Source organism: Carcharhinus amblyrhynchos, chromosome 9 (genome assembly GCF_965287045.1).
Source record: "Carcharhinus amblyrhynchos chromosome 9, sCarAmb.v2.hapA, whole genome shotgun sequence".
NCBI lineage: Eukaryota > Metazoa > Chordata > Chondrichthyes > Carcharhiniformes > Carcharhinidae > Carcharhinus > Carcharhinus amblyrhynchos.
In genome coordinates this window covers 16,259,313-16,275,528 of record NC_137332.1, presented here as the reverse complement: position 1 = coordinate 16,275,528, position 16,216 = coordinate 16,259,313, and the positions used below count along the sequence as shown (strand labels likewise).

Below are 16,216 nucleotides of genomic sequence, written 5' to 3'. Positions count from 1 at the left end.
AGGCCCCAGCACCGACCCCTGGGGCACCCCACTAGTCACCATCCGCCAATCCGAATAGCACCCATTGACCCCCACTCTCTGCCTCCTATTTGACAACCAATCCTCTATCCACGCTAACACCCTACCCCCAACTCCATGTCCCCTGACCTTCTGCAATAACCTCTTGTGAGGTATTCTGCGAGAAGTATTGTGAGAAGAAGACATATGTCTGTTTTATCATGACCTAATATTGATAGCCTAACAGGAAGTTATGCAGCCAACCAGGAACTTGCCAGATATGTTGCAAGAGGCAGCAGTATTTTGAGACTGAGGTGTACATCTCATAAAGATGCCAGTAGTGTCAGGCTAATGCGTCAACTTCATAGCCTGACAAAGGGTACACACCCAAAACAACAACAGTTTTTGTTTTCCCTTGAAAGATGCTGAGCTGACTAACCTGCTGTCATTTTAGCATTTCCTTTTTTTTTGGATTTCCATCATTTGCTAATTATCCCTTTTACTTCATGCTTGGTACAGTGGTCTCATCAATATGTTTATAGATGGTCAGTATTAGTCTCTTGGTTTGTATTCTTTGGATTTTCTGCATGTGCTATCCTTCACTTTGGCATTACATCTCGTGTCTGATTATCCACTCCACCAAAGCCTTTTCCCAACTTGTTTATTGCTTTTTGGCCTTTTGGCTAAGATCAAGTGTAATACCAACATGCTGTGCTTGGTTGGAATCATTAGGTTACACTTTAGCTTCATTTGAAGCAGTTTTTAAAAGTGGCATCTTGACCTTTTGGCTAAGATGCAGATGAGATCAAGCCTTGGAGGAGGAGCTACGCCTACTCCAATCAGCTTGGATCATGAAGATCAAGCCCAAAACAGGAGGTGAGAGCCCTGTCTTGTCAGCTTGGATCGGGAACGTCCCAACTTGTTGAGACTCTGAATTGGACTTGATTTGATTGAATTGGAATAAAAACAAAAAAAAAGTTTCATTTTCCAGTTGTTTGCTATTTTTGATACCGGTATGCATCCTCAAATACTTAAGTTAATTTGTAACCTGTTAACATGGGTTTTGTGTGTTCTCGATTTTCATAACCCTAGCACTGGAAGGTATGTTCAACTGCTTTGTCCCTAAACCCTGGAATTCCTTCTCTAAGTCTCCTTGTGTGCCTGCTTCTCATTTCACCTTCAAGGTGCGACTTAAATCCAACTTCTTTGATACATACTCTAACATCACCTTCTGTGACTAGTCAAAATTTTACAATGTTTCTTGTGACTTGCTACCTTTAAGGTGCGAGTGAAGTGCAAGGGGCTGTTGTTGCAGAATCATTGTAAATATCTCTTTTCTGTGAACGTTTTATTTCATGCATTGAAATAATATCAGCGTGCACACTTAAAATGTTGTCTAAAACAGTTTCTCCTTGAGGCTACTCAGCTGATGCCACCTGTCTAATTAGGACCAAAATTACCCTTTATTAACAGCACTTTTGCATATTTTCTGACAATCAAGGATTTGCGTAGCAGAAACATTAACAGTAATTTTAAAGGGCCTGAAAGGTAGAAATCTGCCTAACTATAGTAACAGCAAGTATTTCCAGGGGCAGACAAGCCTGTAAAGATATCAGATCATTCCAAAGGCCTGAGAGCAACCAAAGATGATCAAATGTGCATTGTTCTAGAAGTTGAAACAGATTACCTAGATGATTGCTATAGAAATGTTAAGTTCCCTGAGCAGAAACAGCTTACTAAATGACGATGATTCAGGGTTATAGAAATGCTAAGCTCCACAAAAGAAAATAATTTGAAATAAGTGAACAGCTAACTCTCGAGTTTGAAATAACAAATGGGTTTAACTGTTACCCGTCTGAGAAGCAGACATGCTAGTCCACACCTCGCAGCCAGAAGCTCGTCTGGCACTTAGAGCCAGCTGGCGAGAACCCATTTCACGGCAAAGGATCCTGTAACATCTTTTACTTCTCAAGAGATGGCATAGTATGACACCTAAGTCTCAAAGCCAAGACATTGCAAGAAACCTTCATAACGGCAGTTTAAATATCTTTGCTGGATCAGGAAAAGATGTCTCCAATACTGGGTCATCTATTGTGTGGTAACAACAAGCTGGATGTGACAAGTAGATTTATTTAATTTGGATATTGTCTGGGGAAAAGGAAGTCTTAATGAGTCCGTATGTATTTGGATCAAGGGATCATTTTAACATAAACCACATATGTTAAGTTATGCATGTAGTCCTTTTAATGTGTATTTTCCTTTTTAAGCAATTTAGAAAATGATTTAGAAACCCTGCTTTTAGAAAAAGTTAATAAATATTGTTTAACACTTGCTATATAAGACTGGATACGTTCCTCACTCGGCTTTTAGGAGCGGCACGGTGGTTAACACTGCTTCCTCAGCGCCAGCGACCTGGGTTCAATTCTCAGCTTGGGTCACAGTCTGTGCAGAGTCTGCACATTCTCCCCATGCCTGCTTGGGTTTCCCCCGGGTGCCCTGATTTCCTCTGACAGTTCAAAAGACGTGTTGGTTGGGTGCATTGACCCTGCTAAATTCTCCCTCAGTGTACTTATCAGAGTGTGGCGACTAGGGGATTTTCACAGTAACTTTGCAGTGTTATTGTAAGCCTACTTGTGACATTAATAATTAAACTTTAAAAATATTCAAACAAATTAAACACCACCATATGTCATTGTTTCAAGTTGGTTCACCCTCGCTGGTAACATTAGCGTGGTTTGTGACATGGCATATTGTCAAATGCCTCCTATACCAGATTACCTGTTTAACCAACTCGTCCCAATCCATTTTGGCTTCAAACTTACTTTTTAAGTTATAAACTCTGGTGTCATTTTCCTGCCACTGACATGTGCAAATTTCAGCAATAATTTCTTCTGTTTCTACCATTATTCTCCCAAGTAATTTTGACTGTACTACCTTGCATCTGTATCTTTTAATATTCTAGTACTCTATCTTAAATTGTCCTAGGAGGAAATGAGAGAGTCATTTAAAGTCCATTGAGCCAGCAGTGAAAATTATTAGTTCAACAGCAAAAATTACAAATTTTCACCTTACCCTTTTCACTTTGTATTTTTTTTGCTGCTACAGAACACCATGTGTTTTTCATACCTTGTCCATTCTGAGCATATCAAATGAAAACATCTTTCCTCCATATTTCCTATGGATTCCATTTTCAATTTCAACTTTTAATCCTGGATATTTTTAAGCAGTTTTTATTTGAGGTTTTTTTAATGTTTGTCCTTTTTGGTTTCCTGGCAAATTTTGAAGTACTTGCATTTTATTTTGTAGTGTTAATGTTCCTCTATAACCATCTGGGTCTGTGACCTATAACTTAACTCTTACATGGTTCATATTTAATTTGCAACTCTTTCAATAGGTTAGCTTTGGCACTGCAGCAGCGTTATTGCTTCTGTGTCACAGTGTTACATGTTCAGGGCCGACACCAGGACGTGAACACATGATAAAGACTGTTACTTTATTGCAGCAATGCATTGTTGGACACCACCTTCCACATGGGATTTAGCCAGAAGGGCTAAGTGGGTGACTCATTTCAATTTTCACCTGAGATCCTCACCTCATAGAAGCCAGTTTCAGCCAGTCTGACTTGCTCCACATGATATCAAGAAACAAAACGGATATGGCAAAATCTGTGTCCCTGGCAACATCCCATCTATGGTGCTGAAGTTTGGTGCTTCAGAACTTGTTGTAGCAACCTGATCCAGTGTAGCTACAATTCTGGCATCTCCCCAACTATGTCGAAATACGCTTGGATGTCTCCTCCACAAAAAAGGACAAATGTAGTATGGCCGTTATCACCCCATCAGCATATTTTCAGTCATTAACAAAGTGATTGACGGGATTGTGACATTGCCATAAAGCACTTGCCGTCAGTTTGAGTTTACCAAGACCACTTGACCCCTGGCCCCATTATGGTCTTAGTCCAAATATGGGCAAAGGAGTGTTGATTTCCAGAGAAGGTGTGTGTGAGACTGTCCTTGACCGAATGTAGCACCAAAAAGCCCTGCTACAATTGAGATCAATGGCAGTTGGGAGGAAACTCTCCCTGGCTGGGGTCTCCCTGGCATAAAGGAAGATGATTATGGTTTTTGGAGGCAAATCATCTTTATCCATTTCAACAGTGGCATTCCCTTCATCATAAAGCCAGATTGGCAATCAGCCATAGTTGTTCAGTGTTGAGTTCCATTTGCAACTCGTCAGACAATGAAGTAGTGCAAGTTCTCTTGCAGTGAGACCTGAAGAATAATTTGAGCTTCGGCTGAGAAGTGGCAAGCAAAAATTTACCACAGGAGTATCAGGTATTGAACATCTTGAATAAGGATGATTCTAACCAGCTCTCCTTGATTTTTGGTGACAGTACCATTTGAACCATCAACATCTTGGAATCATCATTGGCAAGAAATTTAACTGGGTCAGTGACACACATTGTGACAGACAAGAACAGATCAGAAACTGGGTGTTCTGCAGCAAGTGACTTCCAATTTCTTCATAACCTTTTACACCAACTGCAAGATGCAAGTTAGGAATGTGATGAAATATTCTTTATTTGCCAGGATGCATGCAGCTTCAACAATGCTCAAGCTCTCAAAACTATCCAGGGGGTCAAAGCAGCCTGGCCTATCCATCACTTCAAAACTTAATTCCCTGCATCAAGGCATAATATGATTGCAGTGCAATGCAGCAACTTGCCATTTTTTTTTAACAACACCCTGCAAAGCCGCAATCTGCACCCCTAAAAGGACAAGGGCAGTAGGATTATGGGACTATTGCCATCTTCAAATTCTCCTCCAAACCACACACCATCCTGACCTGAAATATATTATCATTACTTCATTATATCTGGATCTAAATCCTGGAACTCACTCCCTAACAGCACTGTAGGTGTACCTGTACTGAAAGGGCTGCAGTGATTTGAGAGGGCTGCTTGACAATTCAAGATGGGTAATAAACATGGGCAATATAACTATAAAGAGTGGTGCTCACATCCCATGAATGAAAGAGTGAGGGAAGTGGTACTCTGACCAACGTTATCCCTCCAGCAAATCTCAGAAGTGGTACCTTTGTATACCTTTCATTGCAGTTGTGTGACCTTGCTATGAAGAAATTGACTGTGGCATTGCATAAGGTGGAGATGTCGGCGTTGGACTGGGGTAAAATAGAAAAATCTCTCAACATCAGCTTAAAGTCCAACAAGCTTATTTGTAGCAAACGCCCCAAGCTTTTGGAACACGTTGTTCCTTTGTCAGGTGGTCATAGGTGGGGGGTGGTCCCCAGTCATAGGAAACAATCTCTCAGTATCTACCCTGTTAAGTCAATTCAAACTTCGAAGTTTTGAGAGTTCATCTCACATACTTATACATTCCAGAGAATATAGTCCCAATTTACTCATCCCAGGGACCAATCTAGTGAACCTTTGCTGTACTGCCACCAGTGCAAGTATGTCCTTTAAATAGAGAGACCAAAATTGTATACAATATTCTAGATATGCTCTCATCAAAAGCCTGTGCAATTGTAGCAAGACTTATTTATTCATGCACTTGAATTCCCTTGCAGTAAAAGTCAGTGTCATTAATATAGATTATACATAGCTGAGCCCCAGCACTGATCCTTGTGGCATTCCACTAGTCACAGCCTGCCCACTTATCCCTACTGTTTCCCATCTGTTAAACAATTTTATATTAACGCCAATATATTATCCCCAATCCCATGAGCCCTCATCTCGTGAACAACTCATCAACTGTAGTGATGTATGCCATGCTCTCTGCCATCCCAGTAAAGTAAAATGCTCTGTAGAAATTCAGTTTCGTTATTTCCCTTTCAATGTGATAATTATTTAAGCATTCCCTCTAGTTATCTCTCCCTCCCCCCACTCCCTCCAATGCTCCACCAAATTCTATTCTCACTGTTTTAAAATTAGCTTTCTTAAAATGGTGCATTTTATATAATGCATTATTATTGGTGCATTCTTTATTTTGCTTCAACTCTGATGTAACAATTGCTATGGCTTAAGTAGTTTTAACATCAACATTTTTCACCATCCCCCACTTGCTAATAAATAAGGCCCCTTTTGAATATGCTGTTTAGAAGTGGTCCTCCATTGTTAGCATACTTTGTAAAGACAAATCATTCAAAAAAGGTTTCCAAAAAGCCTCTTAACATAAATCAAATTGTATTTTAATCTAATGCAGAGCAGTAGTCATATTTAATATTAAAGTTGCAGTCAGCACCCCATCTCAAATGGAGAGGTTAAAGATATTAATTTAGAACCCATGAATCCCTACAGTTTGCTTGACCTGTTACACCACACATCTTTGCACATACTACAAGAGAAGGAAACCACATCCTATGTTCACACGAGTTAATGACTATCTTCTAGGTTCTAGTGAAATATTTACTTAAATGGAACTTAAACCTAGTTGCTCAATCGGTTTTTAATATGTGAATATTAAAGGGCAGCACGGTGGCGTCGTGGTTAGCACTGCTGCCTCACAGTATCAGGGACCCAGGTTCAATTCCCTGCTTGGGTCACCGTCTGTGTGGAGTTTGCATGTTTTACCCATGTCTGTGTGGGTTTCCTCTGGGTGCTTTGATTTCCTCCCACAGTCTGAAAGACGTGCTGGTTAGGCGCACTGGCCATGCTAAATTCTCCCTCAGTGTACCCAAACAGGCCCCGGAATATGGCAACTTGGGGATTTTCACAATAACTTCACTGCAATGTTAATGTTAGCCTACTTGTGACTAATAAATAAATAAGCTTTAATATTAGGTTAACAAGGTTTTGTGGAAGGTATGCTGATAGGCCACAATTTGTGAAGATGAGCTGCAGCCATTTATATGATATGATTGGCTAATTATTTTTAGAACATACATGTTCTAAAGTCCCTCATGATTTTCCAGAGGTACCTGCTTTGGGCCCTTACCAGTAATTTGCTGAATTGGATATGAAAAGGTTTCCAGGGAGAAATTTCTCTTGCTTCCCTACCTGTCTGCTGTGAAGAGAAATGCGGGGTGGTGGTGGTGGGGTTTGAATAATTGATGCTAACATTTGACAATTCGGAAACCTTAGCTCAACTCATCTTGAAGGTGCCCACTTCTACTTGTAACAGAGCTGTTTGGGGGTTGAATGGCTCTGTGGTTAGCACTGCTGTCTCTCAGCACCAGGGACCTGTGTTCAGTTCCCAGCTTGGGTAGCTGTCTTTGTGGAGTTCGTACGTTCTCCCCATGTCTGTGTGGGCTTCCTTCGGGTGCTCCAGTTTCCTCCCATAGTTCAAAGATTTGCAGGTTAGGCTGATTGGCCATGGTAAATTGACCCTAGTGTTAGGGGATTAGCAGGGTAAATATGTGGGGTTACAGGAATAGGGCCAGGTTTGAATTGTGGTTGGTGCAGATTTGATGGGCCAAATCGCCTCTCTCTGCACAGTAGGGATTCAATGATTGAACTAGAGGAGAGTCCATAATTTAAAGACTTTGCATTAGATTATATGCCTCAAATTTAAAGAGTCGCAAAATTTAAGTGCTGTGGACTGGTTTTTTCAAGGATCAGAAACCGAGCATGTGAAGAGAGGTGCAAAGGGTCAGATCCAGCAGCTTTTCAGATGCTGCTTGTAGGCCAGGATGCGTGGAACGCTCTTCCCTAGTCCTTTAAGTTACCCTGTCTCCCTCACCTATCGTACCTATCACCACCATGATTGGAACCCCATTACCAAATCTTACCCCCCCCACTGCATACCTACCTTCCTGCCGGTGTATCATCCTCAAAGCAGAAATTTCAGCTACACATGTTTATAATGGGTCATTATGTAGCCTTTAGTGAGGCGTTGATAGTATTGAATGCAGTACTCAATACTGACCTGGATACAGCGCAGGTAATTATATCTCTGGTTTAATACCTGGGGAGAGAACAGTGGGGCAATGAAGTAAGCACTTCAACAGTGTTAAAGGAAAGCAAAATCCCATCAAGAGAAGCCTGAAATGCATAGAAAGAGGGAGGTCATTACTTCTAGATTCTGACATCTCTTTACAGTTCTAACCGGCACCTGTAAGCCATATGTTCCCAACTAGGAAGCTTTGTAATTGCATTCTGTTATCAGTTTAGCGAGGGGAAAACCTCAACGCAACACTGATTCCCAGAAGTCTGTGCTGCCTCCAATTTAATCAGGTCAACTATACTGATTATCTGAAGTTGGACAATTATGGCCAATCCCACATTGACAGTGGTTTCCTGAGATCAAAGGAGTATATTTAGAATCAGAGTTTAATACAATAGGATGTTTCGTGAAAAAGAAAATTAAACTCATTTTGTACTTCTGAATGTCAATATGCTAACAATACTGAGGATTCTTTTAGCTCCTATAGTGGCACGCTAATGACCTGTATCTTGTCAAAGTAAAAACAAAATACCACAGATGCTGGAAATCTGAACTAAAAACAGAAAATGCAGGAAAGGTTCAGCAGATCTGGTAGCATCTGTGGAGAGAGAAACAGAGTTACATCTGTATGGCTCCTAAGAGCTGAGCTTTCCAGCATTTTCGATCATTTCAAAGTATTTTTTCTTTGATTTTATAATCCAAGGAAAATTTTGCCTCCTCAATTTAAATCCTATGTCCAGTTTGATCAGATGTTTTATTTAACTCCTTCTGGGTCCATGTGGCTTCCTTATAAAGGTTATATTGGTAGTTCGATGTCTAGATCTCCTTCGATGACAATTCATTGCCACCAAGTAGCATGTAATAATGACCTGGGCACAACGCCCCGCAGGATGTAATGGATTGTACAGAGCTACTTCTAAAGACTGTGTCATAACTTAAGGATAGTCACAAGTATAGATTTTGTAAGACAGGTAAGCCCATCAACATATTTCAAAAGGAGTACCAGAAGTACAGCAGAACTGTTTGGTTCAAAATTTTGTTTTGCTTTCCTTTCTGCCTGTAGATAAATGCAGACTATTTCATGAACTGGGAGTGCATACTATAATACCCTGGAATATTGTCCTTCTATGCTGATGGTCTGCCCATATTGACAAAATATTTTGCTAATGCATTTTGGCACTCTCAGTTTCACGAAGATTCTTCTTTTCCACTGACTTCCCACTGAAAAGCATGGATATAAATAAGGAATTTGTTGTATTCACAATGTCACAATGGCTTCCAATATTCTGAGAACACAGTAAGAAGTCTCTCAACACCAGGTTGAAGTCCAACTGGTTTATTTGTAGCAAACGCCACTAGCTTTCGGAACTGGCTGTACCTTCATCAGGTAGGTGGGCATTCTGATCACACAGTAAAAAGTCTGACAACACCAGGTTTTAGTCCAACCGATTTATTTGATAATAGACTCACAAGCTTTTGGGGTTAGTCCCTTCATCAGGTGAATGGAGAGTTCTCGCCTCAGACAGAGCATATAAAGCACAGACAGTTTAGAGATTACTGATTAAAATGCGAATCCTTACACCTAACCTGCTGTTCAAGACCTGAAGTGGCTGACAATGTGAGTGGAAGGAGCACTGATCACAGGTTAAAGAGATGTGTATTGTCTCCAGACAGTACAGTAAGTGAGGTTTTGCAAACCCAGGCAAGTCACGGGGGTTACAGATAGTGCGACATGAACCCAAGATCCCTGTTGAGACCGTCCTCATGTGTGCGGAACATGTGTTTTGATCACAAACAGGGCATATAAAGAGACAAACTCAATTTACATGAATAATGATTGGAATGTGAGTCTTTACAGCTAATCAAGTCTTAAAGGTACAGACAACGTGAGTGGAGAGAGCATTAAGCACGGGTTAAAAAGATGTGTAGTGTTTACAGACAGAAAAGTTAGTGAGATTTTGCAGGCCCAGGCAAGCTGTGGGGTTACAGATAGTGTGACACGTAGCCAAGATCCTGGTTGAGGCCGTCCTTGTGTGCAGAACTTGGCTATCAGTCTTCACTCAGCAACTCTGCGCTGCCGTGTGTCATGAAGGCTGCCTTGGAGAACACTTACACGAAGATCAGAGGCCGAATGCCCATGACCACTGAAGTGTTCCCCAACAGGTAGAGAACAGTCTCTTACCTGGTGATTGTTGAGCGGTGTTCATTCATCCATTGCCATAGAGTCTGCATGTTCTCCCCAATTTACCATGCCTTGGGACATAAAGTTGGACTCTAACCTGGTGTTGTGAGACTTCTTACTGTGTTTACCCAAGTCCAACGCTGACACGCTACATAATATTCTGAGAAGCCATCTTGTGGCAATATGAATTCTGCAGGTCTTTTAAGTCTGTCTCAAGAATTCTGAGTAAGGAAGATGAAAAGTATAAAGAATGGGGAGAAAACCCATAACCAAACCCAAGTGAAAAATTTGTCAAAGATAAATAGATAGAACATAAAACAGTACAGGCCCTTTGGTCCTCGATGTTATCCAAGCTTTGTCCAAAACCAAGATCAAGCTATCCCACTCCCTGTCATTCTGGTGTGTTCCATGTGCCTATCCAGTTACCGCTTGAAAGTTCCTAAAGTGTCTGATTCCACTATCACAGCAGGCAGTGCATTCCACACCCTAACCACTCAGAGTAAAGAACCTACCTTGGCCATCCCTCCTATATCTCCCACCATGAACCTTGTAGTTATGCCCCTTAATATCAGCTACATCCACCTGAGGAAATAGTCTCTGAACGTCCACTCTATCTATCCCTCTCATCATCTTATAAACCTCTATTAAATTGCCTCTCATCCTCCTCCACACCAAAGAGAAAAGCCCCAGCTCCCTCAGCCTTCTCTCATAAGACCAACCTACAAACCAGGCAGCGTCCTGGTATCTCTTGTGCACTCTCTCCAATCTTCCGCATCCTCCTTATAGTGAAGTGACCAGAACAGCATACAGTGTTCCAAATGTGGTCTCACCAAGGTCCTGTACAGTTGCAGCATAACCCCATGGCTATTAAACTCAAACCCCCTGTTAGTAAACGCTAATATACTATAGGCTGCCTTCACGGCTCTATCCACTTGAGTGGCAACCTTCAGAGATCTGTGGATATGAACTGCAAGATCTCTCTATTCCTCCACATTCCTCAGAACCCTGCCGTTGACCCAGTAATCAGCATTCAAGTTTATCCTACCAAAATGAATTGCCTTGCACTTATCAGGGTTAAACTCCATCTGCCATTTTTCGGCCCAGCTCTGCATTCTATAAATATCTCTTTGTAGCCTACGACAGCCTCCGCCTCATCCACTACTCCTCCAATCTTGGTGTCATCAGCAAATTTACTGACCCACCCTTCAGCCCCCTCCTCCAAGTCATTGATTAAAAAATGGGAAAACAGAGCCAGGTTAATGGTGATCTAAGCAAAAGTATAAACCCAAAAAAGCAGCATAAATGCAAAAAGGAAAAATTTTATTGTGTATTATATTTTCTGAACCCTATGTGCACATGATTAGCAATGCATGCAGGGGCAATAATTGTTTCCAAATCTGATGTTTTCATCTTGCATCTACTTGGAAAAAGACAAAGGAAAAAGAATAAAAGCATGATGCAATATAGAGGAAATGTTTGATCAGTACATGCTTGTACATTTCACTGATGAAACATAATCATTTGTATAATCAACTATAGTCTGAAGTCTCGTGGCACAGTGGGTAGAGGAGGGTTAACAGTGCTGTTAATTATAAAATGTTGGCTAAAATAGAGCTTAAAAATAAATTTGGTAATAAATCTGCTCTTATAATGAAGACCTGCGTTTTCTGCAGTATGTGATGGAATCCAATAACTGATTCATGTGACTTCAGTGATCATTAATTATGATCTTTTCAGCACTGTTACATGGTTACATGAGTTACACAGACAGTCAGTGCTTATGAACAATATCTTGTTCTGTCCATTGCGTGATGGGGAGTGGGATGTTCCAATTTGAACAGCTTTCTTTTCACAGTAGAGCAGAACAGTTTTCAGCTTGTTCTGTTTTTAGCTTGTGTTGTGAATAAGTGTAATAAACTAACCAATATTTTACGGAAAATGTACTTTTTCAAGTGAACAAATATGTCATTTGTTTTTTCCTGATTTAACAGGGACTTGGGCAAATGTTGTAAGTTTTATCTTCTCCATTTTAGAAAGAAGAGGGTAAAGTTAAAGGCCAACTTAACAACTCAGACTCCACCCAATATATTCGAGAGCTAAAGGATCAGATAGATGAGCTGAAAAATGAGGTAAATGATAAAATCTCAGTTTTCTGTTAATCTTTTCCATTATCTATAACACATTTTTTCTTATACAAATCCTGCCCTCTGAAAAGTGCAGCTGGCACTGATGTAAATCTACTCATGCTGCTTTCTGTCTTGAACTTATTAGCATATAACTTCATGAGATAGCAACATTCCTTATCTTATCTTCCCTTTCCTCATTTTTTTTCCCCTGCAGTGTTAACTTGCTCTTATAGATGTATTTTGTTTATTTATCATTCCTATGTAATTTTCATTGTCATAGTTGAGTAACAGTTTAAGGTGGTTGTCACTGTGGGATTTTTTTTCACTCAGTGCCAGTTCCTATGGCCATGATTACTGTGACTAAAATTTTACTTGAACTACTGTGATTTTCTATATTTGAGACAACTTTTAGTCAGCAGAGTATGATTGTCAGACATCATTGAACATTGATGAAAGGAAAATAAACCAGATTTGATGTGTTTACATTAAAAGAGACTTTATACATAAACCTCATGACCAGAAATGATCTCTGCAATTCTGCAGTGACCAGTGAGTAGATATTGTAGTGTAGATTATTTCAGTGCTAAACCAAGTATGCTGCTTGGAATAAGATCTAGTTGGATTTTTATTTTGTTGTAATCTTTCTCAACAAATCATTGCCCCTGCCAAGCTCCCCTAAAGGAATTTACTTTTTGCTGGGATATGATCCCACGGGCATTAGGCAACTATCATCCTGTACCTCACACAAGGCGCCTTTCACATATCTGAGCCTTGACTGTCAGCACCAGCAGATTATTCAACCATTCAACGAAGATTTGTATCACAGATGAGACCAATCCCATCCCCAACCAGAGTGAATATGTGCACTCCCAGCAGCGGTAGCCGAATAGTGATCATAGGGTCAATCACATCCAGTATTCCCTCCTGAATGACTATATGGCCAATTGTAGGATCTTGACTCTTACTGACTTCCCTGGCTAAGAGGGGCTAACTGAGCACTGCAGCTGGGACCTTTTTGATCTCTGTGGTTTAGTTATTCACTGAGTTAGATCACTGAGCCAGTAGGCTTGCTTTTTTTAATCTAACATGAGACATTTATCTGATTTGGGCTCTGCTATGTACAACTGCAGCCTAACTAAGAGATTGGGTAAATTGCTATCTCCCGGATCTCTGCTAGTGTAACTTTAAAACTGACCATTGGGAGTTGCACGAGAATTGCCAGAATCACGCGCCATTCTATTTTTAACCACTCTTCATGGGAAGCACCCAGGAGCTCATTCTCTCCATGTGAGCCAAGATTGGGACAAGTAGGCTGTGCAAGATCATGGGCAGAGATTTCAATCCCAAGACTCCATGGAGCACAATGATGCAGCTTTGCTGCATGAATACAATGCAGTTTTGATACTGACAATTTTGCATCATTGAATGTCTACCTGTTTCTTTTATAACTTTGAATTAGAATCTGAGCACAGAAGGTGGTTGAACCATCATACCTGTGCCAGCTCATTTAGTCTTACTGCCTTGCTCTTTCTTCACAGCCTTTTAACTTTCTTCCCTCCAAATATTTATCCAGTTCCCTTCATGTAAGTTGCCTCATTTCACTACTGACACTTTTGCCAATTACCTTAACCCCTTGCATCCTGGAAACAGTTTTTCTTTCTTTACCCTATCAACACCCTTCAGAGATTTGAGCATCTTTGTCCAACCTTCCTTGAACATCCTCTTCTTTTAGGAGAGCAGACACAGCTTCTCTAGCTTTGGTACTCTCTTCAAGACCCTGACATCCTTCCCAAAGTGTGATGCTCCACCAAGATTGGTGGAACGGCAAATTGTGCAGAGGGTGTGGAGAGTCTGCAGAAGGATCTAGATAGGCTGGGCGAATGGGCCAGGAACTGGCAAATGGAATTTAATGTTGGCAAATGTGAGGTTGTCCACTTTGGTAGGAAGGACTATTACTTACGTGGCGAAAAACTGCAACATGCGACAGTGCAGAGGGACCTCGGGGTCCTTGTGCATGAGTCGCAAAAACCCAGCCTGCAGGTGCAACAGGTAGTCAGGAAGGCAAATGGGATAGAACATAGAACATTACAGCGCAGAACAGGCCCTTCGGCCCACGATGTTGCGCCGACCAGTTACAAAAACAATGACCCACTAGCCTATACCAATCCCTTTTCGTCCATAAACCTATCCATAGATCTCTTAAACGCCCCCAAACTAGGCGCATTTACAACTGCAGCAGGCAGGGCATTCCAATCCCTCACCACCCGCTGGGTAAAGAACCTACCCCTGACATCCATCCTGTAGCTACCCCCCCTTAATTTAAAGACATGCCCCCTCGTGCTAGCTTTCTCCATCCGAGGAAAAAGGCTATCACTATCCACCCTATCTAAACCTCTAATCATCTTATATGTTTCAATAAGATCCCCTCTTAGCCGCCTTCTTTCCAACGAAAACAACCCTAAATCCCTCAGTCTCTCCTCATAGGACCTCCCCACCATACCAGGCAACATCTTAGTAAACCTTCTCTGCACCCTCTCCAAAGCCTCCACATCCTTCTTGTAATGTGGGGACCAGAACTGCACACAGTACTCCAAGTGCGGCCGCACCAGAGTAGTGTACAGTTGCAACATGACGCTGCGACTCCTGATGCTGGCCTTCATAGCGAGGGGGATTGAATATAAAAGTAGGGAGATCTTGCTGCAGCTGTACAGGGCACTGGTGAGGCCGCAGCTGGAGTACTGTGTGCAGTTTTGGTCGCCGCACTTACGCAAGGATATTTTGGCCTTAGAGGGAGTGCAGGGGAGGTTTACTAGGCTGATTCCGGAGTTGAGGGGGTTGAACTATGAGGAGAAGCTGAATAAACTAGGCTTGTACTCGTTAGAGTTTAGAAGAATGAGGGGAGATCTCATTGAGACGTATAAGATGTTGAATGGGATGGATAGGATAGAGATGGAGAGGCTCTTCCCGCTCAGAAAGGACAGTAGGACTAGGGGGCACAGCCTCAGGATAAAGGGGGGTGCGGTTTAGAACAGAGTTGAGGAGGAACTTCTTCACTCAAAGGGTGGTGAATCTCTGGAATTCTCTGCCCGTTGAAGTGGTGGAGGCTGCCTCGCTCAATATTTTTAAGACGCGGGTTGATAGGTTTTTAATGGGCAAGGGGATTAAGGGTTATGGGGAGAGGGCAGGAATGTGGAACTGAGCCATGACAGATCAGCCGTGATCTTATTGAATGGCGGGGCAGGCTCGACGGGCTAGATGGCCTACTCCTGCTCCTATTTCTTATGCTCAAAATTGGACAGTGTTCCAGCTGAGGCCCTAGCCAATAATATGTAAAGATTTAATATAACTCCCTTGCTTTTGTACTCTTTACCTCTATTAATAAACCAAGGATCTTGTATGCCTTTTTAACAGTATATGGGATCCATGTTATGTAAATATTGTGGTGACATTATAACTAAAAGTGAAACTAGCGACCATTCAAAAGCACTCTTTTTCCTCCAATATTCCCTATTTAAGATAGGGAGGCTTGTTAACTGTGGGCCATTACTTTTAGTGCATCTTTTTCCCCTTTCCACTCTCAAAGATTTGATTCCCTTAATCGGATATGGTCCCACAGAGAATAGCCGCCCTCTAATAATTCACCCAAGTGGTCATTGTTATGGGTCAGCCAAGAGAGGTAGGTTAATGGGCAAAGCAATTGTGTGGGCATCACAATATATCCCAGTTCTCCCCGCACTCAATATCCGCATGCTTTCTTCTAGCAGGGGTCACTGGATGGCAACGACAGGTGGGAACTGGTTTTTCATTCTCCTTCGCCTGCGCCTTCCCCTTCCCCTTGGTGCAGCATCACTGAGGCCAATTGTAACTTCTTTCTGACTGCGATAGATCAGCACAGCTAAGTCAGCATTAATCAATTAGTGAGCCCTCACAGTGCATGGCTTAGCTTCTTAATGCACCAACTCACCAAGCTGTCTCAGGAGCCCATATTTATTTTGTAGTTTGTTGAT

At 41.6% G+C, this 16,216-nt stretch overlaps 1 protein-coding gene across 9 annotated transcripts in view; it reads left to right on the top strand.

Annotated features, from left to right (window-relative positions):
- The window catches only part of LOC145347607 (ecotropic viral integration site 5 protein homolog), a 230,399-nt gene that overhangs the window by 177,613 nt on the left and 36,570 nt on the right, over positions 1–16,216 (top strand). For 8 of the 9 annotated variants that reach the window (XM_080195216.1, XM_080195215.1, XM_080195222.1 and 5 more), the window contains one exon: positions 12,117–12,212. The exons of the other annotated variant lie outside the window; for it this stretch is intronic. In XM_080195216.1, coding sequence (XP_080051342.1) covers positions 12,117–12,212 — 96 coding nt within the window. The remainder of the gene's footprint in view (positions 1–12,116; positions 12,213–16,216) is intronic. 9 annotated transcript variants of the gene reach the window in all.